The 26,419-nt window shown below is 39.5% G+C and overlaps 5 protein-coding genes across 5 annotated transcripts in view; 3 read left to right on the top strand and 2 right to left on the bottom strand.

Moving 5' to 3' along the window:
• The first annotated feature begins 1,127 nt into the window (after nt 1-1,127).
• LOC134667170 (zinc finger protein 62 homolog) lies at nt 1,128-5,664 on the top strand. The gene is made up of 6 exons (XM_063524484.1): nt 1,128-1,369; nt 1,450-1,846; nt 2,285-2,765; nt 3,197-3,286; nt 4,759-4,905; nt 5,526-5,664. The coding sequence occupies exons 1-6, from the start codon at nt 1,244-1,246 to the stop codon at nt 5,662-5,664; spliced, it is 1,380 nt and encodes a 459-aa protein (XP_063380554.1). The 5' UTR covers nt 1,128-1,243.
• A 1,005-nt stretch (nt 5,665-6,669) lies between these two features.
• On the top strand, nt 6,670-11,196 carry LOC134667164 (zinc finger protein 470-like). The gene is made up of 6 exons (XM_063524477.1): nt 6,670-6,928; nt 7,009-7,420; nt 7,760-8,243; nt 8,419-8,508; nt 8,972-9,118; nt 10,984-11,196. The coding sequence occupies exons 1-6, from the start codon at nt 6,803-6,805 to the stop codon at nt 11,120-11,122; spliced, it is 1,398 nt and encodes a 465-aa protein (XP_063380547.1). The 5' UTR covers nt 6,670-6,802; the 3' UTR covers nt 11,123-11,196.
• Nucleotides 11,197-11,626: 430 nt separating this feature from the next.
• Nucleotides 11,627-17,692, top strand: LOC134667163 (zinc finger protein 69 homolog). Its single transcript, XM_063524476.1, has 7 exons — nt 11,627-12,073; nt 12,143-12,554; nt 12,895-13,378; nt 14,049-14,138; nt 15,785-15,934; nt 16,855-17,057; nt 17,572-17,692. Exons 1-6 carry the CDS (start codon nt 11,948-11,950, stop codon nt 16,988-16,990), a joined length of 1,398 nt encoding a protein of 465 aa, XP_063380546.1. The 5' UTR covers nt 11,627-11,947; the 3' UTR covers nt 16,991-17,057; nt 17,572-17,692.
• Nucleotides 17,693-17,771: 79 nt separating this feature from the next.
• Nucleotides 17,772-24,714, bottom strand: LOC134667157 (zinc finger protein 652-B-like). The gene is made up of 9 exons (XM_063524468.1): nt 24,478-24,714; nt 23,847-24,408; nt 23,506-23,766; nt 22,989-23,187; nt 21,434-21,523; nt 20,406-20,549; nt 19,223-19,414; nt 19,071-19,140; nt 17,772-18,091 (listed from the first exon to the last, which is right to left on the bottom strand). Exons 1-7 carry the CDS (start codon nt 24,598-24,600, stop codon nt 19,276-19,278), a joined length of 1,518 nt encoding a protein of 505 aa, XP_063380538.1. The 5' UTR covers nt 24,601-24,714; the 3' UTR covers nt 17,772-18,091; nt 19,071-19,140; nt 19,223-19,275.
• An 897-nt stretch (nt 24,715-25,611) lies between these two features.
• The window catches only part of LOC134667121 (Fanconi anemia group I protein homolog), a 28,381-nt gene continuing 27,573 nt past the window's right edge, over nt 25,612-26,419 (bottom strand). The window contains exon 25 of the mRNA XM_063524404.1: nt 25,612-25,762. Within this exon, the coding sequence (XP_063380474.1) occupies nt 25,656-25,762 (107 nt within the window). The 3' untranslated portion in view covers nt 25,612-25,655. The remainder of the gene's footprint in view (nt 25,763-26,419) is intronic.

The raw sequence follows: 26,419 nt of genomic DNA, 5'->3' as shown, positions 1-26,419 counted from the left end.
TAATTGAATTATATTATTATATTATAATATATTCATTATCCATTAGCATTTCAATTATGTTTATGTTTAACGAAGATATTGAAGCTTCAATTAATCGCTATTTCGTTCCGCTGTGTAGCGTTTATCGATATATAACATGATTAAAATCGACTTTTCACATCCCTAAAAGAGCACACATATACACTTTTACGCACACATACACAGCCTGGGCGCATCATGAAAGGCAACACTTGATTTGAAGTCCACCTTGTCAACAGTATGGTTGTCCTTTTTTGACAAACGGCATTTTAAAAGAGCGAGGAGAGAGAAATGATACTAGTTGCTGCGTCGTGAAAGAGAACAGAAAAGATTGGGCCCTTGATTCTGAACATGAAAAAGTAGATGTAGGTATAGGTAAGGCCTGTCCAGACGGGGACAATTTTGCGCCAATCTGATTAAATTGTTCGATCAAATCAAAAACGCCATATAAGCTCGCCGATTATGACCGATAAGTAAAATTGTCCGACCGAATCAGTCCGTGCGGACGCAAACGCCAATTGGCTCGCCGATATTACCGATAAAATGGGGCGCGGACGCAAGAATACCATTTTGTGACGCCAGTATTTTCGTTTTTGGGCATTTTTTCAACTTGGAGAGCTCTGATTTAATACCATAAATCTAAAATTGACGACAATTTCATTTCTGATCAGATCGGTATGATTTGATCACCCCGTCTGGACTCCACTTTAGGAGGGCAGTGGGCACTGGGTATAGCCCCCTCCAGACTATGCGCGTGAATCGCGGGCGAAGCCGCGAACGCGAGTGTGGAGTCGATTTCGCTGTCTGCGAAAATCGACGCCACACTCGCGTTCGCGGCTTCGCGCCGCGATTCGCGCACGAGTGTGGAGGAGGCTTATGGGCAAGAAATAAATTCGACCAATCATAGTGTCGCATTGCTATGTTTTGTCCTCACAGAGGCACGCGTATACCAATTTTACAATGATTTTACAGGATCCTAACTTTTATGAGTAAATCGCATGCGCATACCTATTGCTTGTGTTGTGCTTACTTGTATCGTGTAGAAGCTCCGTAAATCTACATCACATCCGAAACGAAAGTAACGAAACGCAAGATTGTGAAGTTTAAGTTTGTCACTGTCAAAATACTAAAATAGTTGGTTGCTGTGTTGTGCATTACGGTGTTTAATTAGCTGAATTGCCAATATTTTAGCTTTTTTACTCAATTTCTAACCAAGACATAATAAATGATGGACATGTGCAGAACTTGCCTGAAAACTCCAGCTGACAAGCTTATTTTAGAGTTGGAGAATGTAATAAAAGATGGCAATAAGAACTCTTACCACATTATGCTGTTTTGTTTAGATATAGAGGTAAACATTTGTATTAGGCTTTGTTTTTTCTTTCATGGACTCATATACAATCCACTTGACATATTTCACTTCAATTACAGGTAATCGAAGACTCTAAAATGACAACGAATTTATGTAATAGTTGCTACAGAAAAATCATATCGTTTTACAAGTTTAAGGCCCTATCTCTGAAAAATGATGCATATTTAAAGTCTCTTAAACCAGCTGTACAATTGGAAGACCAGAAATTATCTGTGTATGTGGATGAAAACGGAATTAAACAAGAGAATTGCTCAGATCCTGATAATTTTGGCCCCAGCCTCGTAGAAAACTATACAGAATATAAAGTAGAATTTGAGATTAAGGAAGACGAGACAGTAGGAGATACAGAAATACATGTTAAGAAAGAAGATGCAGATGCAGAGTCAGACAAAGAGCCGTTGAGTGTGGTACAGAAGGTTAAATATGAAAATGTCAAAAAAGATTATAAAGAAAATGGTAAAAATACATTTGTGTTTGTTGTATGGTGGAACCTATTGCACCAATTTATCTTAATCTCAACTGTTCTAGGAAAGCAAAGTCTCTAAAAATTGCTGCAATGGTAAATTTGGACATGTGCTTGATATTTAAAGCAAAACTGAAAGTAAACTTTTAACTGTATTTTAGCTTTACTGTAATTTGACAAATTACATAAGTATAACAATGGTAGATTTAGACCAAGACAAGTCTGCATCGATTTTGAAAGCATACACTGAGCTAGTGTTATTTATATGTCATAAATTCATAGAAGTTTGACGTTTAAAATTAAACTTGCACTGCGCATGCTATCAAAATTGTTGCAGACTTGCCTTGGTCTAACTCTATATGTTTGATACGATATACACTCTGTGTGACTAACTCTTTTATGTGTATTCTTACTTTTTCACTTTTGTCTAGCAGTGCACAAAAAACATAGGCGTCCAAAAAACGTAAAACTATCAGAAAAAGGAATGGTAAAAGGAGAGCGTCAAGTGTGTGAAGAGTGCGGCAAGTCTGTCCGTTACCTAAAGGATCATTTGATTCTTCACCAGCGAAAGGGTGAGAGAAAGATGGTTCAGTGTAAGGTCTGCCCGAAGCTCTTCATTACTGTCTCAGGTCGCCAGAAACATTACCGTAACACACATTTAGGCTTATCTAATGAAAGCAAATCTACATGTGATATTTGTAGTAAAGAGGTTAAATATCTGAAGAAACACATAAGGATAATGCATAATCGGGAAAGTTTACCATATGGCTGTGTGTCATGTGACCGCCGGTTCCTATGCCGTTCGACGCTTGAGAAACACATGGCCCTACATGGTGGCGTGCCAGAATTACCATTTGAGTGTGATATTTGCAAAAGGAGGTTCCGCACCAAGAATTTTGTCTCAAAACATATGTAAGTTCCATTTGAATGAGTTTTGGTTCTAATTTATTTATAAATACTATTCATTATCTAGCATTGTTATCAATGGATAACTGTTATTGGCCATCTGTTATGTAAGCATTCATATGTAAAGCTTTTATTTATGGCTGCTGTTGTCCTAAATATGAAAAAAACATAAACAATAAATAAATTATCACTTCCTTTAACATATTAATTGCTGTTGAAGACACTAAAATAAAATAGTTATATCTCCTATTCTAATGTAACATACTAATAATAGAGTTAGACCAATAAAAGTCTGCAGCGATTTTGATAGCCCACGCACTGCAAGTGTTATTTTAAACGTCAATCTTCTATGATATTATGACGTGTGATGTGATGTGATGACGTATGTGCGTATAAATAAGTAAAATTAATTAATTTTATTATGGTATTTGTTTCAGACGGCAATTTCATTTAAATGAAAAGAATTATCAATGTGAAATATGTTCTAAGACTTTTTTCGAGAAACAACCATTTATTAATCATATGGAGTAAGTATCATAAAGTTAAACTAAGGAAAGTCTGCAGAGATTTGCGTGTGCTGTCAAAATCTCTGCAGACTTTTCTTGGTCTATCTCTCGTAGTCTAATGTATAATATACATGCTGTAATTTAATTAGTGATCAGGAACCAATATTTCTAATAAAGTAATTGATGGTGATCACATTTATGAAGCATTTTTTATCATCGCCTTCTTCTTCTCAGCATATTTGTGTCCACTGCTGAACATATGCCTCTTTCATGGATTTCCATGTTGTTCTGTATGCGGCGGTTCTATGCCAGGTCGGCCCTGCCGTCTTTCTAATGTCGTCCGACCATCTGGCTCGTGGTTTTCCGTCCCTCCGGCTTCGCAGTTGAGGTCTCCAGAACAGTACTCGCTGGCCCCATCGGTCGTCATCCCTGCGGCAGATATGGCCGGCCCATACCCACATCAGTTGCGCAATTCTTTTGGCTATGTCCGTAACTCTCGTGCGTTGGCGAATGTCCTCATTCCGAATTCTGTCTCGCAGGGAGATCCCGAGCATCGCGCGCTCCATGGCTCTCTGTGCCGCTTTTAGCTGGCGCACCCTTCCGACGGTCAACGTCTATGTCTCGCATGCATAAGTCATCACTGGGAGGACGCATTGGTTGTAGACCCTGGTTTTCAGTGACTCCTAGCCTCCTAGCTTTCCTCCTAGGTTCGCCTAGCTTTCCAAATGCGCCCCAACCCAATTGAATGCGCCTACTAATTTCGGCATCCAAGGGGTTAGCGTTATTTTCTAACCCAAATATACGTAATCGCTTACTCTCTCCATCGTTTTGCCTTCCAATGAAATGGTTGCCTTTTCAGCGGTGCCCATCCACTTTATTGTCTCCATATTCATTTTTAGGGTTCCGTACCCAAAGGGTAAAACGGGACCCTATTACTAAGGCTTCGCTGTCCGTCCGTCCGTCTGTCACCAGGCTGTATCTCACGAACCGTGATAGCTAGACAGTTGAAATTTTCACAGATGATGTATTTCTGTTGCCGCTATAACAACAAATACTAAAAACAGAATAAAATAAAGATTTAAATGGGGCTCCCATACAACAAACGTGATTTATGACCAAAGTTAAGCAACGTCGGGAGTGGTCAGTACTTGGATGGGTGATCGTTTTTTTTTTTTGCATTATGGTACGGAACCCTTCGTGCGCGAATCCGACTCGCACTTGCCCGGTTTTTAGACCAACTTGCATCGATTGCCTGGCTTAGATTTTTTATCATACAATCAGTATATTTTAAGGCGAAAATATTTTTTTATTGAAAATGGGATCTGGCTTAAAGGACTACCCTCTTAAGTATCAAATAAAAAAAAAACAATTAGACACTATCGGCAGGATTGACCTGGAAACCTATATTAGCGCCATCTGTAATAAGCTTCGGGCAAACCCCATTTATTATATAACTCTTATTTGTTTTTATCACATATTGGCTTGGCTTACAGGACGCACTCTAAGGAGCCGCTATACAAGTGCGACGAGTGCGGCCTAGCCCTCAAGACACGGGAAACGCTGCGGAATCACCGCCTGCTCCACCGCAATGACCAGGAGTTCCCGTGCGAGCTATGCTCCAAGACGTTCCGAAAACTCACGTAAATATTACCGATAATTTGAACTTTTTAGTTACATCACTATGACCTTATCCTTAGAACAATTAAAAAACGCAGAATGGAGACAAAAGGTTACCATAGATGGCGCTTTAAAAAACCATACCGTTAACATGTCAAATCTATAAGCTATCAGCTACACTCTACAGGATACAGATCGTTTACTGGCAAGGTTTTGATACTTAGCGAATAATTTGATCCCATAGTCAGTTCTAGTAATCTTCCTTATACCGATTCGCTATCTAGGCATTAAACAGATCTCAATCGAAATCGGCATTTTAAGGCCCAAATAATATCCAAACATGAGTTGGGAATTTTGTAAACTTTTTGACTAGACTGCATTAACTCTGTTATCATACGCATATGCGGATCCGCAGGCCACTCCGATGTGTGAACGATACATGGCTATGCATGTATATAGCGATATCCCTCTCCCTCACCCAAGCGGCGTGCAGAGGGCTTACCGCGAACCACGTACTTGTAAATTCATTCGTGTGACATGGAGGCAACACGTCGAGCGTGGTTCGCGGTAGACCCTCAGATCCTCATCCAATATGAAGACCGTCTCATGGAAGGCAGTCAAAAGTAATTAGATATTGTTTCAGCAACTTGAAGATCCACATGGTGACCCACACGAAGGAGAAGCGTTTCGAGTGCCGCTACTGCGGTGTGCGCTTCGGCCGCTCGCACCACCGCAGTCGACACGAGTTCACCGCGCATCAAAAGCAGCTAAAAGACGTATAAACTATATTTTTTAACAGTTTTATGTATTTTTTTCCAACCCCCGAATCATTAGTTAGTACACGAATAACTAGGTAAACTAGCTCATACAAATAAAATGTAGCCTGTGAATATTGCACAGTTAAGTAAACATCAAAACCTCTGTAGATTTTGCATATTCTTTACCTGCCTTTCTATAGGTTTTGAATATTCTAGCGAGAGAGCAACGAAGAATGTGATTCAAGTTTGCGCTTTCTGATTGCGCAAGTAGCATGTGAGAGTAGGTATAATAACCACCGCTATGAGCTAATCGATATTGTTTGTTAAGGCCCGTCTCGATATCGCGCGGCGGCCGCGAGAGCAATGTTCAACCGCGGCAAAAGCCAATTTCGGCACCATCTTGAAATTATGCGCGGCAGGCGATCCGACGATCGACCACATTATATCACAAAAATTAATTATTCGGAACGAAGTATAGCCAAATAGAAAAATGATCTGTTGCGATAATCACTACATTTACTGTTACATAGAAACTGTTTAGTGTCGTATAAACGAATTAAAGTACGACACTTTTCATTATCCATGTATGCTGCCGCGCGAGCCAACTGAAATATATATCACACCCGTCCCAACTCCGCGCGAACATTCCTTTGCCGCGCGTCGAAAAACCGACAATGAATGGTTCGTCGCGCGGCGCGATCGAGCGAGCCAATGATCGAGTTGGCTCGCGAGCCAGCCCGGTATCCATTGCGCGCGAGCCAATGTTCGATGGTTTACCGCACAATATGGAGACGGGGCTTTATGGTTGTTGCGATTAGCCGTAATTCTCATTTCACTTAAATTTATTTTAATTTACACAAGTCATAAAAAATAATCAGTTAAGAACACCGCATGCGCATAATGTTGTGCTAACTTTAGTAGTGCCATTAAGTTGTCTCGTCTTTATCCACCAACTTACTTGCATCGTGTAGAAGCTCCTTATGAATAAGAAGACCCCACAAATCACCAATATCAACGCATAAGTGCGAAACGAAACGCAAGTTAGTTTGTTACTGTCAAGTGTCAAAATAGTTGGTGGTTGTGTTGTTGCTTCACGGTGTATAAATAGGTGATATTCCAATGGTTTAGCTTTTTTTACTCAATTTCTAACCGAAAAATAAAAATGATGAACATGTGTAGAACCTGCCTCAAAACTCCAGCTGATAAGCGTATTTTGGAGCTGCAAAAGGTCATAAAAGATGGCATCAAGAACTCTTTCCACGTTATGCTGTTTTGTTTAGATATAGAGGTAAATATTTGTGTGGAGCATTGTTTTTCCTTGAATGGACTCATTTACAATCAACTTGACATATTTCACTTCAATTACAGGTCATCGAAGACTCTAAAATAACAACGAATTTATGTAACAATTGCTACAGGAAAATCATATCGTTTTACAAGTTTAAGACTCTATCTCTGAAAAATGATGCATATTTAAAGTCTCTAGAGTTTGTAGAGCCAGCTGTGCAGTTGGAAGATCAGAAGTTGTCTGTGTATGTGGATGAAAATGGAATTAAACACGAGAATTTCTTAGATCCTGATGATTTTGGCCCCAGTCTCATAGAAGACAATACAGGATTTAAAATAGAAGTAGAGATTAAGGAAGACGAGTCAGTAGAAGATATTCGAATAAATGTTAAGAATGAAGACACATTGCCACATCCAGAGTCAGATGAAGAGCCGTTGAGTGTGGTACAGAAGGTTAAATATGAAAATGTTAATAATGATTGTAAAGAAAACGGTAAAAACTATGATTCTACTACTACAATTTAGTTTTGTGGTTGTTGTGTGGTATAGCACCAATTTATCTAAATCCTTACTGTCCTAGGAAAGCAAAGGCACTAAACATGCTAATGAGAATTAGTGTGTTGTTGCTTGTATAATTATATCAAAAAAATGCTTGTTGTTTAAAAGTCGACTCATTATAACTTAACTATTCTATGCTTTGGGAATACTAAAATTACCGGAAACCTAGAATATAGCAGAATTTACCAGTGCAACAGTGGTATGCTTCATATGCTATCTGCACTACTAACTGCTTGTATATGTATTGTTACCGTTACCTTTTCCTTTTCTCTAGCTCCAGTACACAAAAAACGTGGACGTCCCATAAAAGTAAAATTAACAGAAAAAGGAAAGGTGAAACAAGAGTGTCAAGTGTGCGAGGAGTGTGGCAAGTCCGTCCGTAACCTTAAGGTTCATTCCCTTCTTCACCGGCGAAAGAGTGAGAGGCAGATTATGCAGTGTAAGCTCTGCCCAAAGCTCTTCAATACTGACGCAGGTCGAACCAGACATTACCGTAAAATCCACTTAGGGTTAACTGATGTAAGCAAATCTGTATGTGATATTTGTAATAAAGAGTACAGACATCTGAAGGAACATGTAATGATGATGCATAATAAAGAAAGTTTACCATATGGCTGTGTGTCGTGCCCGCGTCGGTACATGTGCCGCTCGGCGCTTGAAAGACATATGGCCAAGCACGTTGGTATGCCTGAGCTTCTATATGAGTGTGATATATGCAAAAGAAGGTTCCGCACCAAGAATATTGTGTCAAATCATATGTGAGTTCCATTTGAATGAGTTTTGTACCAGTTCCCAGATACCAAAAACAAATTCGTTTATTTTAATTAATTTTTAAAATTTAAAGTATTAATTGCTTTGCCTCACTAAGTAGAAAGATATAACATTTGTAAAATAATTGTTACTTTGATTAATTAATTGTGGTGTTTATTTCAGACGGAAGTACCATTTAAATGAAAAGAATTATCAATGTGAAATTTGTTCGAAAACTTTTTTCGATAAACAACCATTTATTATTCATATGGAGTAAGTATCATAAAGTTAAACCAAGAAAAGTCTGCAGAGATTTTGACAGCACACGCAGTGCAGGTGTTATTTTAAACGTCAAACTTCTATGCAATTATGATGTATAGCACTGGCACTATGTGTGTTGTCAAAATCTCTGCAGATTTTTCTTGGTCTAACTCTATTAGTTAAATGTATATGTATAATATACACGCTGAAATTTAATCGGTGAACAGAATCCAATATTTCTAATAAGGTAATTGATGGTGATCACATTTTATGAAGCATTTTTTATCATACCTATATTTTAAGGTGAATATATTTTTTTTATTGAAAACGGTATCTGGCTTAAAGGACTACCCTCTTAAGTCATAAATAAAAAATAAAAACAATTAGAGACTATAGGCAGGATTGACATCTGTAATAAGTTTCAGGGAAACCTCATTGTTACCATAAAACTCTTATTTCTTGGCTTGGCTTACAGGACGCACTCTAAGGAGCCGCTATACAAGTGCGACGAGTGCGGCCTAGCCCTCAAGACACGGGAAACGCTGTGGAATCACCGCCTGCTCCATCGCAATGACCAGGAGTTCCCGTGCGAGCTATGCTCCAAGACATTCCGAAAACTCGCGTAAATATTACCGACATTTGAACTTTTTAGCTATATCACTATCACCCCACCCCACAAATCCACCATACAAAATTTCCTGTTTTTAATTGGAACCTTATCCTTAAAACAATTAAAAAACGCAGAATGGAGAGAAAATATTACCGTAGATGGCGCTGCAATCTTTAAATAACCCTACCGTTAAACATACTGTCAAATCCATAAGCTATCACTTATCAGCTACACTACAGCATATGGATCGTTTACTGGCAAGGTTTTGATACTTCTCGAATAATTTGATCTAATATAGGGTTGCCATAAGTGTGGGGGCTCAGACCGGGACATTTAAAGAAAATCGGCCAAGTGCGAGTCGGACTCGCCTTCCAAGGGTTCCGTACATTACACAATTTTCAACAATGTATATTTTGATGTGAAACGTGAGTGAAATGTTTAAAAAAGACCCGTAAGGGACGATCAAAAACTAAGTAAGAAGTCCGACGCACGCTTGACTGCATATTTCTAATAGGTTTTTCTGTCATCTATAGTTAAAGAACTATTTAGTATATATATTTTTTTTTAATTTTAGTAGTTTCGGAGATAAAGGGGGGAAATGGTAATTTATTGCCTATTTAATTAAATTACTTCTAAACTATTAATCTTAAAATTATTAATAAAATATATTTGAGATTCCCACAGCTCTATCACTTGATATATAACACGATATAGTTTGCATAACTTTGTTTTTTAGCTGTCTCATTTACCCCCCAATAAGTGGCCCCAATGTTTAAAATTCATTTTATTTACGTTACATGTCCGTCTTCGGGTTATAGATTCACATAATATGTGACGTTATCTATGAAAAGGGACCTTATTGTCGATGGCGCTTACGCCATTATTAACGATGCTCCGATATAAATACAATGCCGCGCGACGCTGTGCGGCGTATGCGCCATCGACAATAAGGTCCCTTTTCATAGATAATGCCCCATATATGTGTACCAAAATTCAACTTAACTGTCACAAATAATGTAGGTACGTAAATGAAAACGCGAGCGAAGCGAGCGCGAAATTTTTTCGAGATAGTAGTAAGTAAATATACCTGATTTTTAGGATTTCGTACTTCAAAAGGAAAAAAAGTAGGTATATTATTATTTACCAAGTCAAGCCCCCTACTGAATAACTATGATTTATAAACCGGGACAATTTGCTTATGGGCCGGGACACCGGGACATCATGCTTCAAACCGGGACATGTCCCGGCGTACCGGGACGTATGGCAACCCTAATCTAATAGTCAGTTCTAGTACCTAATCTTATACCGATTCGCTAACTAGGCATTTTAAGGCCCAAATAATATCCAAACATGAGTTGGGAATTTAGTAAACTTTTTAACTAAACTGCATTTTCTTACTCTGCTATCGTACGCATGCGGATCCGCAGGCCACTCCGATATGTGAGCGATACATCGCTATGCATGTGCGATATCCCTCTCCCTCACCCAAACCACAGAATAAATAATAGTACTAGGTACAGAAGACTCACTAACAAAACGCGTCTGTTACGATCAGCACAGATATGGCCGCTAGGTGGCGACAGCGCCACGCGCGGCTTATGGCTTTCCCCAAAATTGGTGAGGAACGGATGTACTTTTAGCTACCTGTAGCAAAACTACGAAATCGCGGAGTGAGCCACGCCTGCCCAAGCGGCGTGCAGAGGGCCTACCGCGAACCACGTTCGACGTGTTGCCTCCCTGTCACACTTACGAATGAATTTACAAGTGCAACAGAGAGGCAACAGGTCGAACGTGGTTCGCGGTAGGCCCTCAGATCCTCATCCAATATGAAGACCGTCTCATGGAAGGCAGTCAAAAGTAATTAGATATTGTTTCAGCTACTTGAGGGTCCACATGGTGACCCACACGAAGGAGAAGCGTTTCGAGTGCCGCTACTGCGGTGTGCGCTTCGGCCGCTCGCACCACCGCAGCCGACACGAGTTCACCGCGCATCAAAAGCAGCTAAAAGACGTATAAACGATAAATTTTAACTTTTATATGTATTTTTTTCCAACCCCGAATCATTAGTATAAGTAGAATACACGAATTATTAAGTACATAGTAGATATTGTTAACTGAACTAACTCATACACAAAGAAAATGTAGATTGAATATTGCATAGTTAAGTAAACATCGAAACCTCTGTATATTATGCATATTCTTTACATGCTTTTCTGGTTTTGAATATTCGAACGGGAGACTTTCGAGAATGTGATTCAATGAGCTTTCTGCTTGCGCAAGTAGTCTTTGCTTCAAAACATGTGCGAGTACAATAACCACCGCTATCATAGCGGCCTCGGAGTAGAGATAGCGGCGTTGATATTGTTTGTTACAGTTGTTACGATCAGCCCTAATTCTCATTTCGTTAAAAAATGTGTTATAATATATATTCCGTTGAAGCACAAGTAAAGTTGGTCAAGCAGATCTTGTCAGTAGAAAAAGGCGGCAAATTTGAAAAATGTAGGCGCGAAGGAATATCGTCTCATAGAAAATTTGAATTTATAAATAATATTCGGTTAAGAACACCGTATACGCATAAAGTGGTGCTAAATTTAGTAGTGCCAGTAAAGTTGTCTTTATCCACCAGACTTACTTACATCGTGTAGAAGCTCCATAAAAATATGTCCCACAAATCATATTTCAATATCAAGCATATGTGTGAAACGAAACGCAAGTTGTTACTGTCAAGTGTCAAAAAAGCTGATGGTTGTGTGTTGTGTTGTTGCTTCACGGTGTATAAATAGGAGATTTTCCAATGGTGTGGCTTTTCTTTTTACTCAATTTCTAACCGAAAAATACTAAATGATGAACATGTGCAGAACCTGCCTCAAAACCCCAGCTGATAAGCGTATTTTGGAGCTGCAAAAAGTCATCAAAGATAGCGACAAGAACTCCTTCCACGTTATGCTGTTTTGTTTAGATATAGAGGTAAATATTTGTGTAAGGCAATGTCTTTTCTCTCATAGACTCATTTCACATATTTCACTTCTATTACAGGTCATCGAAGACTCTAAAATAACAACGAATTTATGTAATAATTGCTACAGAAAAATCATATCGTTTTATAAGTTTAAGACTCGATGCCTAAAAAATGATGCATATTTAAAGTCTCTAGAGTTTCTAGAGCCACCTGTGCAGTTGGAAGACCAGAAATTGTCTGTATATGTGGATGAAAATGGAATTAAACACGAGAATTTCTTAGATCCTGACGATTTTGGCCCCAGTCTCATAGAAGACAATACAGGATTTAAAATAGAAGTAGAGATTAAGGAAGACGAGTCAATAAGAGATATTGAAATAAATGTTAAGAATGAAGACACATTGCCACATCCAGAGTCAGATGAAGAGCCGTTGAGTGTGGTACAGAAGGTTAAATATGAAAATGTTACTAATGATTGTAAAGAAAACGGTAAAAACTATGATTCTAATAGTACAATTTAGTTTTGTGGTTGTTGTGTGGTATAGCACCAATTTATCTAAATCTTTACTGTCCTAGGAAAGCAAAGGCACTAAACATGCTAATGAGAATTAGTGTGTTGTTGCTGAACTTGTATAATTATATAAAAAAAAATGCTTGTTTTTTTAAAGTCGACTCATTATAACTATTCTGTGCTTTGGGAATAAAATTACCTGAAACCTAGAATATAGCAGAATTTACCAGTGCAACAGTGGTATGCTTCACATGCTATCTGCACTCTGACTAACTGCTTGTATATGTATTATTACCGTTACCTTTTCCTTTTGTCTAGCTCTAGTACGCAAAAAACGTGGACGTCCCAAAAAAGTAAAATTAACAGAAAAAGGAAAGGTGAAAGAAGCGTGTCAAGTGTGCGAGGAGTGTGGCAAGTCCGTCCGTCACCTTAAGGTTCATTCCCTTCTTCACCGGCGAAAGGGTGAGAGGCAGGTGATGCAGTGTAAGCTCTGCCCAAAGCTCTTCAATACTGACTCAGGTCGAACCAGACATTACCGTAAAATCCACTTAGGCTTAACTGATGTAACCAAATCTGTATGTGATATTTGTAATAAAGAGTACAGACATCTGAAGGAGCATGTAATGATGATGCATAATAAGGAAAGTTTACCATATGGCTGCGTGTCGTGCCCGCGTCGGTACATGTGCCGCTCGGCGCTTGAAAGACATATGGCCAAGCATGTTGGAGTGCCTGAGCTTCTATATGAGTGTGATATATGCAAAAGGAGGTTCCGTAACAAGAATATTGTCTCAAAACATATGTGAGTTTCATTTAAATGAGTTTTGTACCAGTTCCAAGATACTAAAATAATAAGCATCGTCTCCATATCGCGCGGCAAACCATCGAACATTGGCTTGCGCGGCAGCCGCGCGCAATGGATACCGGGCTGCCGGGCGAGCCATCGAGTTGGCTAAAGTATTAATTTCTTGCTTTGCTTCACTAGATAGAAAGATATAACATTTAAAAAATAACTCATCATACTCTTGCCCTTTTCCCATTCACTTGGGGTCGGCGCAGCATGTCTTTCTCTTCCACACCTCTCAGTCGTCCTTCATCTCATCATTCACTTGCGCTCGTTTCATATGATCTCTCACACAGTCCATCCACCTTTGCCTCTCCTCGTACTTCCCTCTGCATTCACACACATATAAAACACACGTATATACGTACCTTCATAAAGTAACGGTTACTATTTTAATTTTTAACCAGCAGAAACGTATGCGAACGATGCTATTAAGCTTAGAATAAATTTAAAAGTAGAAAAATTACTGTCTTGGGTGAGACTTGAACTCCACTTTTAAATTTATTATATTCTAAGCTTAACTGTTACTTTGATTATTAGTTTAATATGTTTATTTTTATTTTATATTATGTAATATGTTTGCAATAAATGCTTTGATTTTGATAATTAATTGTGATGTTTATTTCAGACGGAAGTACCATTTAAATGAAAAGAATTATCAATGTGAAATTTGCTCGAAAACTTTTTTCGATAAACAGCCATTTATTGATCATATGGAGTAAGTACCAACATAGTAGTCTTAATTTGTAAACCCACTACTTATCCCATCGATATCGGTCTATTTCGGTATATTATCGGTTGGAAAGCGACGATGCCGCAGACAGACATTGGCGTCAAGCCCCCTCCAGACTATGCGCGTGAATCGCGGGCGAAGCCGCGAACGCGAGTGTGGAGTCGATTTCGCTGTCTGCGAAAACCGACGCCACACTCGCGTTCGCGGCTTCGCACCGCGATTCGCGCACGAGTGTGGAGGAGGCTTCAAACGTAAAACATTCCTCTTGCGTGGGGGTTAATAGCTGCTGATAGTAAGAAAGGACTGAAATACATATTATGAAAAATTAGTCAAAATAGGCCACGGACTGGACGCACGCGGCAGCAACGCGAGCAGCGGGGGGTTGGGGGTTGTAACTCGTGTAAGCGTCGCTGCCCGGACACATAAAACAGGGTCTACCGCGAAAATTCGTAATCTGCCTCTCAATCACTCATACGTACTCTAGCGACAGAGGGGCAGATAGCGAGAAGCCCTCTAATTTATTAGTCGCCATCAGATATATCGGCGCGGCTATGTCGCACACAAATATCTGAACACGCCTCTAGACTTTGAGACCTTTCCAAGTGCACACTGGCACTAACAATGTTAAAAACGGTCAAAGTTCATGAAAAACCTTAATTTGGCAATAACTCGAAAACCGTGCCACTTTTACTGGGGTCATGTTAAGTTGGTTTGGGTCCTCTTGGCTTGGTCTACCTCCAGTGTCACTGTGACGTGTCACTTATGGGACACCCTGTATAGGGACCTTGCGCGTTGGAGGGTCTGCCATCTTGTGGCCTGAATCGGAAACATATGTGCACATGTATACATTACCAAAGCAAGTCAAGCAATCTACCATCTACCGTTCTCGTCGGTACGTTTCTTTGTCCATAGTAGGTTCTGCCATCTTATGGGCTACATTGGAAGCATAAACGACACAATTAACGCCTCGGGCTCGGGCGAAAAATCTGACGGCTCCTATGCTGCCCCTTACAGTTCATTCACGGGGCCTATTGTCAAGGCGTTAAGAGTGCGTGGTGGATATTGAGCCGCTTCGATATATCTGATGGCGGGTGTACATTTTGCTCAAGTCGGTCAACGCGCGGCGCGAGGCGGGTGCATGTGATTCGCGGTCGCCCCACCTCATTCATTCCCACCTCAATATTTTGAACTGAATACCCATCTAACCTTATATCGACCGGGATATGGACCGTGATTACTTTTTGTATTGTTTTCGAGCTCACAATATTTCGATGCAGTTACATGCAACCAGATGTCGACATAAAGGCCTGTCTCCATTGCGCGGCAAACTATCGAACAGATCGAGTTGGCTCGCGAGCCAACCCGGTATCTATTGCGCGCGGCTGCCTCGCGAGCCAATGTTCGATAGTTTGCCGCGCAATATGGAGACAGGCCTTTAGTCGAGTGAAACTAACCGTGAATATCCATTCAAAACTGAGCCTTTATAAGGCAGAGGGAATATATTTCCCACCTGATTTTGAACTTTATTTCAAAGTGATAGAGTTCAATTTTGCACAATTCCTGACATGCCTGATATGCCTTATAAAGGGTTAATGAATACCGTACGACTGAAGACACACTTTATCCCGCAGCTCGCACTCTAACGAGCGACGATACAAATGCAAGGAGTGCGGCCTGGGACTCAAGACTCAGGAGACGCTTCGAAAACACATTATTGTGATTCATAGTGACGTCAGGAAGTACCCGTGTACAGTGTGCAGCAAGAGCTTCAAGATATCAACGTAAGACCGCCATTTTGACTTTTTTGTTATAGTCCATAAAAACTAGTGCCTACGTCAATTCTAGGGATTACTTGTCACACGGACCGGGACGGAACGGGATTAGTTGTTAATTACCCCGCAGTCTAAATTGCCTCCCCCCTACCTTACATTGGAATAATATTCCTTTGCGCCATCATTTTTTAGGGTTCCGTACCCAAAGGGTAAAACGGGACCCTATTACTAAGACTTCGCTGTCCGTCCGTCCGTCCGTCCGTCCGTCTGTCACCAGGCTGTATCTCACGAACCGTGATAGCTAGACAGTTGAAATTTTCACAGATGATGTATTTCTGTTGCCGCTGTAACAACAAATACAAAAAACAGAATAAAATAAAGATTTAAATGGGGCTCCCATACAACAAACGTGATTTTTGACCAAAGTTAAGCAACGTCGGGAGGGGTCAGTACTTGGATGGGTGACCGTTTTCTTTTTGCTTTTTTTTGTTTTTTTTGCATTATGGTACGGAACCCTTCGTGCGCGAGTCCGACTCGCACTTGCCCGGTTTTTCTAATTGGCTGCCTGTTTTGTTGTTTTGCCAGACTTAAATAGGGTCGGTTGCACCAAACTGTTTGTCATCTTTAAAGAGTTTCCTACATTTTATTGTTTAAAATTTCATAGTAAACCGCCGTAACGCGCCGGGTGAGGTGACGTGGATCAGTCTGTCATTTCTGTCAAGTGCGGTTGGTGCAACTGGTACTTGGCTGGCTCAATATTACAGGGTTCTATATTAAATTTTCAAGATGGTTGAAATTCGACATAATGTCAATATGACAATGTTCAAATTTCAGTTCGATAAAAGTGAAACATAGAACCCTGTAATATTGAGCCAGCGACTTTATAGCGATACGTGGTTTATCTCAAAGGATCTGATTGGGCGTTTCAGGTACCTCAGGAACCACATGCGAACCCACACGAAGGAGAAGCCGTACCCGTGCCGGTTCTGCGACATGCGCTTCCGCCGCCCACACCACCTCAAGCGACACGAGTTCTGCGTTCACAAGAATACGAAACCCGAATGAGTTGCTCTCTTCACAACTTACAGTTGAAACGATTCTTGTTATTAAGGCGACTTCTACGACTACCTATGTAAGTACCTATAGATAACATACTCCATAAGAATAAAAAACGTTGAGTGAAGTCTTTATTTTTTTATGAGATTGCCTTTCGTTTGTAAAGCCACCTGCAGTTGTAATATGTTACTCTTCGAAGGCCCCAAAAATATGTGACACGCTCTTATGGCTCTACAAATAAGATCGTGTTAGATATTTTTGCGGCCTTCGTTGTGTAATATATTATTGCAGGTGGCTGTACCTATTTGTTTATACACATCAATACACATTTTCAGTCACCCTTAAGCATTTTTAATGAACCTTTTTGCTGTATGCTTGTAACGCTAACGGTCCTCCCAATAAGTAAGTACCTAGGTAGACGTAGGTAGTAAAAGTAGGTAGACTTATAAGTTTGATTTCAAATCGTAATAAAGTAAATTCTATTTACTACACTATAGGTTCAAATTCCACTAGCAGTTTTTTTCTTATTTATGTATATGGCTGGCTGGATTTTTCTTAGGACGCTAATGGTACATGATTTTCCATTTCAGTCACGCGAAAGTATAATTTAAAAGGCTCCTAAGCTTAAGTGAGATCAGGGGAACGACAGACCAATGACGACCAAGTGCGCCACAGCCACGAATTCCTGCTACTTGCCACGAGGAAGAACTGATCTAGATTTTTTTTTTTTTATTATGAGAATTTGTCCAAGTACAATAAAACTCTGTACGTTTACTATCCCTCTGTATTATTTCAAAACGTTTCTTTAGTAAATTTAAAGCTCACGCCAACATACTTGAAATTTAAAAATATTAAGTTACAAAGAATAATAAACATATATTACAAATTAAAGTCTAGTAAAGTCATTATCTCCATAAAATTTAGATTAATTACATTCATCAATCAATAATAAATAATAGATTTTTAAAAAGCAAATTAAGGCACTGTTGATTTCATCCCATAGTGTGGTCCGGTACCTATCTGTCAGATGGTTGTCCTCTGTCACTCTGTCAGGAGGCACAGAAGTAGTTCGTATAATGTGATATTGGTTTTTTCCCGACTTGAATAATCCTGTAAAAGAATAGGTACGTTAATATAGAACTTTTAGAAGTTTATATGCATTCACATCGCAGTCAACTTTTGTGGAGCAATACTGTGCAACAGTAAGTACAGATGTCGTGCATAATTTGTTTTCATTCGTATTTTCTCTGAAACGTTCGCATTTGACATGCTAGTTCAATCAATGTCAGCATTTCTGTACCGAGACTGAGTGAAATAGCGAGGCACGTTCGTAAGTTTCCGTGAAAGTACGAAAGAATACAATTATGCATTACATATGTAACAACGTTACTTAATGTAACAAAGTGGTTCCACAAAAGATAACTGCGGTGTGAATGTATCCAGATAAATCGACAATGTTGGTATACAGGTAGATTATCTGAGGACCGATAAAATTAATCAGCTTAGCCCTATCCTAAATTTTGATCTTATTGGGCTAATTGCCACCTTATAATGTGGCGCACTGAGAGAAAAATCATCACCAGGTATTAAAAAACAGTTCTGTACTGGGGGAGAAAATGAAGTTTATTTATTTCTACAAACAGCTCAGTAATCCCAAATATAATTTCAACAAACAGATAATAGAAATTGCAAGAACTAAGGGCCCCCCCACATCTAGCGTCTTTCGAGCCTCGGCGTCTGTCGGCGTCTGGTCAGCGCTATGGAAAAAGACGTCGCTGCGCAGTTGCGTCGACGCTGCGTCGACGTTGCGTCAAGCAGCGGCCATAGAATTGTAGACGCCGACGCTCGAAAGACGCCAGATATGGGGGGGCCCTAATAGAAATTGCAAAAGTCAATTTGTTCCTATTAGCTAACTCTCCTTGTCCCCGGATTAAGTTTATTTTTGTAATTCTAAGTGTATTTTTGTTGTACTTTTCTCAAACTCTTGAATTTCTTAGTCTTTAATGAATTGAATAATTTTACGGTTTAGACTCGCTTGTTAAATGAATTGATTGATTTAATGAATTGTGTATTGTTTTGAGTTTCCTACCTTTGTAATGGATCATGTCGTTGATCCGGAAGAGTCGCAAGACATTCCAAGACCGGCGAAATTAAATTATCTGAAATAAGTCCAATTAATCTCACAAATGCAGCGAATTCATTGTAAAAAATTATTGAGATAACACAAATTTATAGCTTCACCTGTGTCACAACTGCCGCCTGATTTGGAGTCTTATTCCTTAGCGATAAAGTGGTCAGTCGGCAGCGCGCTGTTTCTTGTGCGCGGTGAGCTGGTGCCGGTTGCGGTGGTCGGAGCGGCCGAAGCGCACGCCGCAGAACGCGCACGGGTAGCGCTTCTCCTTCGTGTGCTTCACCATGTGGGTCCGCAAGTTCCTGCGACACCACGCATAATTAACCTTTTGACCGCCAAAGACGGTTGTGACCGACATCGGAATCGTGCCGTGGACGCCAACGACGGCTACGGACGTCAGCTTAGTTAATGCAATAGGGACCTACGGGGGATTCTGTAAAGTTCAATTTCGCTCAACAAAAAATGCGATAGCGTGGCATCACGGGAACGGCATATTTCTTCGTCGTCTGGCGTTCAAAAGGTTAAAGAACTGTAATCTCTGTAATCTCGGGTGCAAAGTAATTGCAATCTGGAGTTGTAGGTGTCCATAGGCTATAGAGACTGCTTATGACTCTTCCATATTAGAGCGATAGAGAGAGAGCGTTTAGATGTCGTAGCGCAAACAATTGTCACCTTGGCTAAGCCCCCTGGGCTCGCGCAAATAATGTGTAACTCCAATTGGAATGCAATCAAACCCATATTAGAAATTAAAATCATATCAGTTAACTGTCATTCGTGTGGGCATGGGCATCCCGCTCGCACTCTTACAGGTCAGAGCGAAATGAACGCGCGCATGACAGCTAACTGATATGATTTCAACATCATTCTAATATCGGTTTGATGTCGTGCACATTCGAATTGCCCTGTGCGTGTACAAACAGCGACTCCTAACTGTTCATCGGTGGACCGTATTACAAAAGGCATAAGGTCCACCGGTTACTTTCTTCTTGTGTAGGTTTCATAATCTATTTCTAACGAGGCCAAGACGGTTGCTCAAGATAGAAAGGCGTGGAAGGATCCTGTGGAGGCCCTATGCACCTGGGTGCCCTAGGACAAGCTACAACAACAATAAAGGGGCCCACTGATTAACAGTCCGCCGGACGGTATCGGTATCTGTCAGTTGTTCGGAACTGTCAAAATTTTGTTCTAACTGACAGGCCGATACCGTCCGGCGGACTGTTAATCAGTGGGCTCCTTAAGATCCAGCGATGTACACTTAACAGTATGGGCGATGGTACAAATGGTGGATCATACCCCGGCTTCGCGAAGCTCCTGTCGCAGTGCTGACACTGAAACTTCTTGTCGCCGTGTATGAGCGCGTGCTGCTTCAAGTAATGTGCCGTCGAGAACGCCTTGCCGCACTCCTCGCACTTGTGGGGACGCTCGTTAGTGTGGGTCCTGGACAAATTAGGATTTAAATAATAATAACGGGTTCCAGCAGGCGTTCTACATGACATTAAAACTCTCCAAGGGGCCTCCACGTGTTGGATCTATATCCCCACGCAAGCCTATCAAAAGAGCGGGATTTATAGGCCCGTGAATTCCAAAATGGAGAAACAAATAATAATAAAAGACGTTTATTCAAAAAGTTACAACGTAGGTACATAATAAAAGTGCACGATCATTAATAATTGAAAAGGAAAGTGGCTAAGCTTATGTCTGCGCCAAAAGATTTCGGGGCACAGCGGCCCTAAAGACTTCCAGCAACGGACGCTGTTATTCTGCCACCGCCATATTTGTATCGTCGTCAGCGAAGGTCTACGTTTTAACGCAGGCATTTTGCTTTGGTATTGTACGAGCCGCCATACACGGACTGCCCGAGCAGTGATCAACATACACACGGACTGCTTTTGCATCTTGACCGCATGATGAAATTTCACCGCGCAGCCAACCGCCCGAAGCAGTTGCAACTGCTTGAGCGGTTCGTGTATTGCGAATGACGATTTTGTATTGAAACTGCAGATCACCCAACGGCGACCGCTTGAAGCTGTTGGCATTGACTGCTCAAAGCAGTCCGTGTATGGCGGCCCTAAGTTGTTCTCCTCTACAGGCCGCAATTCTTAAGCGATTTTATGATTAAATAGGTTTTTTTAGATCCTGTTTTTTGGAAATTTGTCACGAGAACGGAGCGTAAACTTTTATTGTTTTGTCCACAGAAGGGACCTTTAGAAATGGGTCTGGGCCCATGGTAAAAATATTAATTGAGAACTTAGAATACATATTTTTAATATGATGATTGATGAGCGACGAGATAATGAAAACTCCTGTAATACTTAGCTTACCTCACATGTGCTCTCAGGCGTTCTATCTTGAAGAAAGCTTTTGAGCAGAACTGACATTGATGTGATCTTATTTTCTGGTGGACCTGACGTCTGGGAAACAAAATTGTAATTTAATATAATTATTTAATGACTATTATTATATTATCAATAGTTTAATTCGAAACACTACCCCTTGTATATTTATACAAATTTGTTTTTGTCTGTATAAATGTTTTTAAAATGTCCGATCACATTCTCACGAATATGTACAATGGGATGTTTCCTTTACTTTAAATAAATTATTTTACACCGTGCACGAAATAAAGCACCAGATAATTATTAGAAAAACATAGACATCAGTTATTTTTAAGAACAATTTCTATTTAATAACTTGGATTGAAATATAAAAAGTACGTGAGTTGACCGTGACGTCACTACATAAGTTTTCATATAAATTCCATATTAGCAAATCGTTTTGACAGTTCTAAAAAAGAAGCTGATTTGACTAGTAGGAAAGTAGCCTATTCACCCACAACAATATTGCACAACTTTTACTATGGGACCAACAATGAAATGGTAAACTATGAAATTGAAGTCGGTTAAAAAAACTTTCCATCTATAGAAAACATGATCACATGATCTGTCTAAATATTTGAAATAGCTAATTAGCTAATTTTATTGGCGTTTTCAAGGCTCACCTTATAGTAAAAGTAGTTCAGTATGTCTTACATATTCATGATATTCACTTGTTAACTTGTTAAATAGTTTAACTTTATTGTCTGTTAATTACTAATGTTTATTTATACTACTTTTAAAAGTGTAGCCTTTGTTCAGATCTCTAGTAACATTTCAAAAAATGGAAAGTCAATAATAGCAGGCGTGGCTCACTCCGCGATTTCATCGCTTTGCTACAGGTAGCTAAAAGTACATCTGTTTGACCCCAATTTTGGGGTTTGCCATAAGCCGCGCGTAGCGCTGTCGCCACCTAGCGGCCATATCTATGCTGATCGTGACAGACGCGTTTTGTTAGAGAGTGAGTCTTCTGTAGGTTATTCGTCGACCGCCATATTGGTAACATCGCCTCGTGATTCATTTCTTTGTTTATGCTCATTAATGTTGTTTAAAGTGTAATATTGATAGCGTATTATGCAGTAAATTAATGTGGAAGTGTGCAGATAATGAAAAATTAATCATGAAACGCGTTTAACCACCATTCTGGCGTCAACGCCGGGTAGCCCACGAGGGTCCTTGTAAAGTCCAGCTATCACCTTACAAGAGCTCATAACCCTAATACCGAACAACGTCGTGCTCTACGAGCATTTGGTATTTCTACCTCTAACCGTGGCTGGCTAGAGCCCTAGAGGCCATAATTTGATAGTTTTATACCGTACACTGGCTAAAGTTTATTTATTACAAATAATATTAATTCGATCCCACGTGGGATCCACTTTGACGTTGGCGAAATCATCGACAGTATCGATGGAGCCATATTACCCAAAGATTGATTGATTGATTGAGTCTTCTGTATCTAGTACTATTATTTATGCTGTGATAATAGTATTAAAATATAACTTACATATGCCTTGACACAGAGTTCTTAGAGCAGAATCTATTCTGGCACATATCACACTCAAACGGCAGGTCCTTGGTGTGTGTGACCATGTGTGCATCCAGCGCGGACTGGCCTACAAAGCGGCGCTCACACTGCACACAGGGGTAGGGTAGTGCGCTCGGGTTGTGAACCAAGTTCTTGTGATGCTTCAAAGCTGCTACCTCTGGAATACATACAGTATTTATTTCATGATAGCAGATATGATACTAAAAGCGCGTGGTTGTTTTATGCAATTAACGCAGCTTGAATGCATGCTTAACAGTAAAATGTAATTTTTCCATAGATCGCATGCGGTGCGTTCCGCATAAAACAACCGCTCGCTTAAGGATACTTTAAACAATTATTGGTTTTTCCCTGAAATTCACTCCAATTGAAACAATTAACTAGGTTTTACCCATATTAAACTTTTCAAAATTGCAGCTTGATTTGCTCTTAAAAAATATATCTAGGTATGTTAATTTATATAGTAGTACTAGCTCACCTTTACCACAAATATCACATTTTTCCTTGAACCCTAAATGTGTCACCATATAATGCTTCCTTCTGCCCCCGATGCTGAGAAAGGTCTTGGGACAAGCCTTGCACTGCAGCTTCTGGCGCCCCTCCTTGGGCTGATGCTGGAGCGCATGCTCCCTGAGGTTAAGGAACGACTTGCCACACTCCTCACACACACGCCGCTGTGGTTTCCATTTTTCTTTTTTTTTAGATTTATCTCTTTTTCGGCGGCCAAGTTTTTTAGGTGCTGCAAATAGGAAAAAAATAAAAATGTGGACATGTAACCACATCACATCTAAAACTATTTTCTCAAAATGTGCTTCTTACCATTTTCTCTAGTATCTTTTACGATGTTTTTATGTTTAACTTTTTGTTCACTTTGTTGGTCCTCATCTGCCTTCACATTATCTGATATATTTTCATCATACTTAAAATCTGTTTCTACAACATCATCTGAGTTGTTATCCTTAAAATCTATTTCTCCATCTTCATCTGAGTTGTTATCCTTAAAATCTATTTCTCCATCTTCATCTGAGTTGTTATCCTTAAAATCTATTTCTCCATCTTCATCCGAGTTGTTATCCTTAAAATCTATTTCTCCATCTTCATCTGAGTTGTTGCACTTAACATTAACTTCTACTTTAAATTCTGTATCACAGTCCTCTAACAGGACTGGCCCAAATTCATCAGAATCTAGTAAATTCTCATGTTTGATCCCGTTTTCATCCACATATACAGACAGTTTCTGGTCTTCCAACTGTACAACTGGGTCCAGAGACCTCAAATATAAATCATTTCTCAGAGACAAAGCCTTAAACTTATAAAACGATAAGATTTTTTTATAGCAGTTGGCACACAACTTTAATGTTATTTTGGAGTCTTTGGTAACCTGCAAATAAAGGAAAATATGTAATAATTGTAAATGCGTCCTTGAAAAAGGTTAAAATCAAATATTTACCTCTATATTTAAACAAAACATCATAATTTCGAAGCAGTTGTGATTGCCCTCTTTTATGCCATTTTCCAGGTCCGAAATATGCTTCTCCGCTGGAGTTTTAAGGCAGGTTCTGCACATAATCATAATGTTGACTTTTTTTCCACAATTTCATGTAGATAATTAGTCTGCAAATAGTGCAAGGTAAACTTCGAATTTTATTTTGGAGTATTTTCGTAATTTCAATCAGACGTCAACATTCACTCGACACGAGTTTTGACAAAAGCTTGCGTTTCGTTACAACACAATTTTGTTTTCTAATGGTGCAAACACACGGCGCGAGTAGATGGACGGAGAAAGAAATTTGTCAGTCGTAAGAACCGGGAGAACTATACTCTTATCCTTTTCTTTTGGGTGCTGACAAAGATAGTATGATCCTCTCTGTATATGATTGAAATGAGACAGTCCTTTGACAAACTATTCTTGGTTAAGTTACTTGTACGAGCCTGCGCAAATAAAGTCTGTCAAGCCAAATCAAATTTACAATATGATATGTACAAATGTATAAAGGTCCTATTAAATAATAAATTAAAAAAAAAACAAATTTAAAAAATGTACAAATGAAGGGTAATCAATGTAATCATTCCATAACTTTGTATCATTAGAAAAAGGCGTGAAATTAAATTTTTCTATGGGACAATACTTCGCTCCTACATTTTTTTAATTTACTGCTTTGTCCACAGCTTGACAGACTATATATATATTTCGGGGATCTCAGAAACGGCACTAACAATTTCGATGAAATTTGCTGTAAGGGTGTTCTCGGGGGCTAAAAATCGATCTAGAGACCGATTTTTACGAGGTCTTACGAGTGTCTCAGGAAAAACGCGCACTTTTGAGTTTTTATGTTTTCCGAGCAAAGCTCGGTCTTCCAGATAGGTATTGTTATTTGTTATCCACAACTGGCTGGCCAGAAAGGGATGTAAGAGTGCACATTTTTAGGATATATTTTGTATCTCAAGTGATAAGGTAAGGGAGACGTCATATAAAAAATAAAGTTCCATTCGTTCAAGCATAATGCCTTTTAATTACCTTATTATACACGGTATGGTACCCGCCAGTAAAAATAAGATCACAGTAATTTATTTCCGAACGAAAACTAGAGCAATGACCCTATGTAGAAGATCAATACAGAGAGAGGATTAAGAGCGCCTCCTTTTGCTGGGTGGTTCTGCGTCCTGTCTTCGTTGACTGTCTTCGTTGTCGCTGGCGGCTGGAGATAGCGCCTCTGCTGGCTCGTCTTCGTCTTCTACAGAAATAAGCGTTCGGTATAAGGATTTGCAGGTATAAGAGTTTTCTATTGCGCCCAAAGTTAAAACGACCGTTTCGTTTTGAGTTCCTATAGTTCGGTTTTTTAGGATTAGAGATACGGTAAACAATCTTGATGTATCTTTTCATTAAAAACCACATTTTAAAAATAAGTTACGGCAAATATGTAACAATTATGAATCTAATACTATCATTTATATTCTTTTGCTTTCAAAAGTAATAGTTACTGATTTAAAAAAAGCGTTTTTCTATTAAAAGGCATGTCAAGAATACGACAATATAAATGTTTAGTACGTAAGTTGTAAATTTAAATATATAAATAAATAAGATCGCTTAACTTCTCTCAAGTTCTTTCTAATGCTAAAAAAACGAACTATAGATCGACGAATCCAGCAACATAAAAACTAGTCTGATGTATTCAAAAGGTACTTAAATACAAAATACAGTACGTAACGGCCCCCTTTTTTAAATATCTTTCGTTTTTAAATAATCGTCACGATTATTTAGTAGTGGCGCTAGTGTGCACGTTGATGGGCTCTTTAAGTGCCAATAATTATAGTTTGTGTTTTTTTTAGCATTAGAAAGAACTTGCAAGAAGATAAGCGGTCTTGACATGTCTTTTAGTTGGAAAACGCTT

The sequence above is a fragment of the Cydia fagiglandana genome, chromosome 9 (genome assembly GCF_963556715.1).
Source record: "Cydia fagiglandana chromosome 9, ilCydFagi1.1, whole genome shotgun sequence".
In the NCBI taxonomy this organism is placed as follows: Eukaryota; Metazoa; Arthropoda; class Insecta; order Lepidoptera; family Tortricidae; genus Cydia; species Cydia fagiglandana.
The sequence above is the reverse complement of the archived record's forward strand: the minus strand, read 5'-3'. Positions and strand labels throughout refer to the sequence as shown.

Bases quoted from the DNA above. Each gene is read 5' to 3' on its own strand.
- LOC134667170 (XM_063524484.1), top strand. From the start codon at position 1,244: ATGATGGACATGTGCAGAACTTGCCTGAAAACTCCAGCTGACAAGCTT. The intron at 1,847-2,284 runs GTAAAAATACAT...ACTTTTGTCTAG, and splicing joins AAAAGATTATAAAGAAAATG to CAGTGCACAAAAAACATAGG. The intron at 2,766-3,196 runs GTAAGTTCCATT...TATTTGTTTCAG, and splicing joins AATTTTGTCTCAAAACATAT to ACGGCAATTTCATTTAAATG.
- LOC134667164 (XM_063524477.1), top strand. From the start codon at position 6,803: ATGATGAACATGTGTAGAACCTGCCTCAAAACTCCAGCTGATAAGCGT. The intron at 7,421-7,759 runs GTAAAAACTATG...CCTTTTCTCTAG, and splicing joins TAATGATTGTAAAGAAAACG to CTCCAGTACACAAAAAACGT. The intron at 8,244-8,418 runs GTGAGTTCCATT...TGTTTATTTCAG, and splicing joins AATATTGTGTCAAATCATAT to ACGGAAGTACCATTTAAATG.
- LOC134667163 (XM_063524476.1), top strand. From the start codon at position 11,948: ATGATGAACATGTGCAGAACCTGCCTCAAAACCCCAGCTGATAAGCGT. The intron at 12,555-12,894 runs GTAAAAACTATG...CCTTTTGTCTAG, and splicing joins TAATGATTGTAAAGAAAACG to CTCTAGTACGCAAAAAACGT. The intron at 13,379-14,048 runs GTGAGTTTCATT...TGTTTATTTCAG, and splicing joins AATATTGTCTCAAAACATAT to ACGGAAGTACCATTTAAATG.
- LOC134667157 (XM_063524468.1), bottom strand. From the start codon at position 24,600: ATGATTATGTGCAGAACCTGCCTTAAAACTCCAGCGGAGAAGCATATT. The intron at 24,409-24,477 runs GTAAATATTTGA...CTTTATTTGCAG, and splicing joins TGTTTTGTTTAAATATAGAG to GTTACCAAAGACTCCAAAAT. The intron at 20,550-21,433 runs GTAAGCTAAGTA...TAATTTGTCCAG, and splicing joins CGCCTGAGAGCACATGTGAG to GACCCACACTAACGAGCGTC.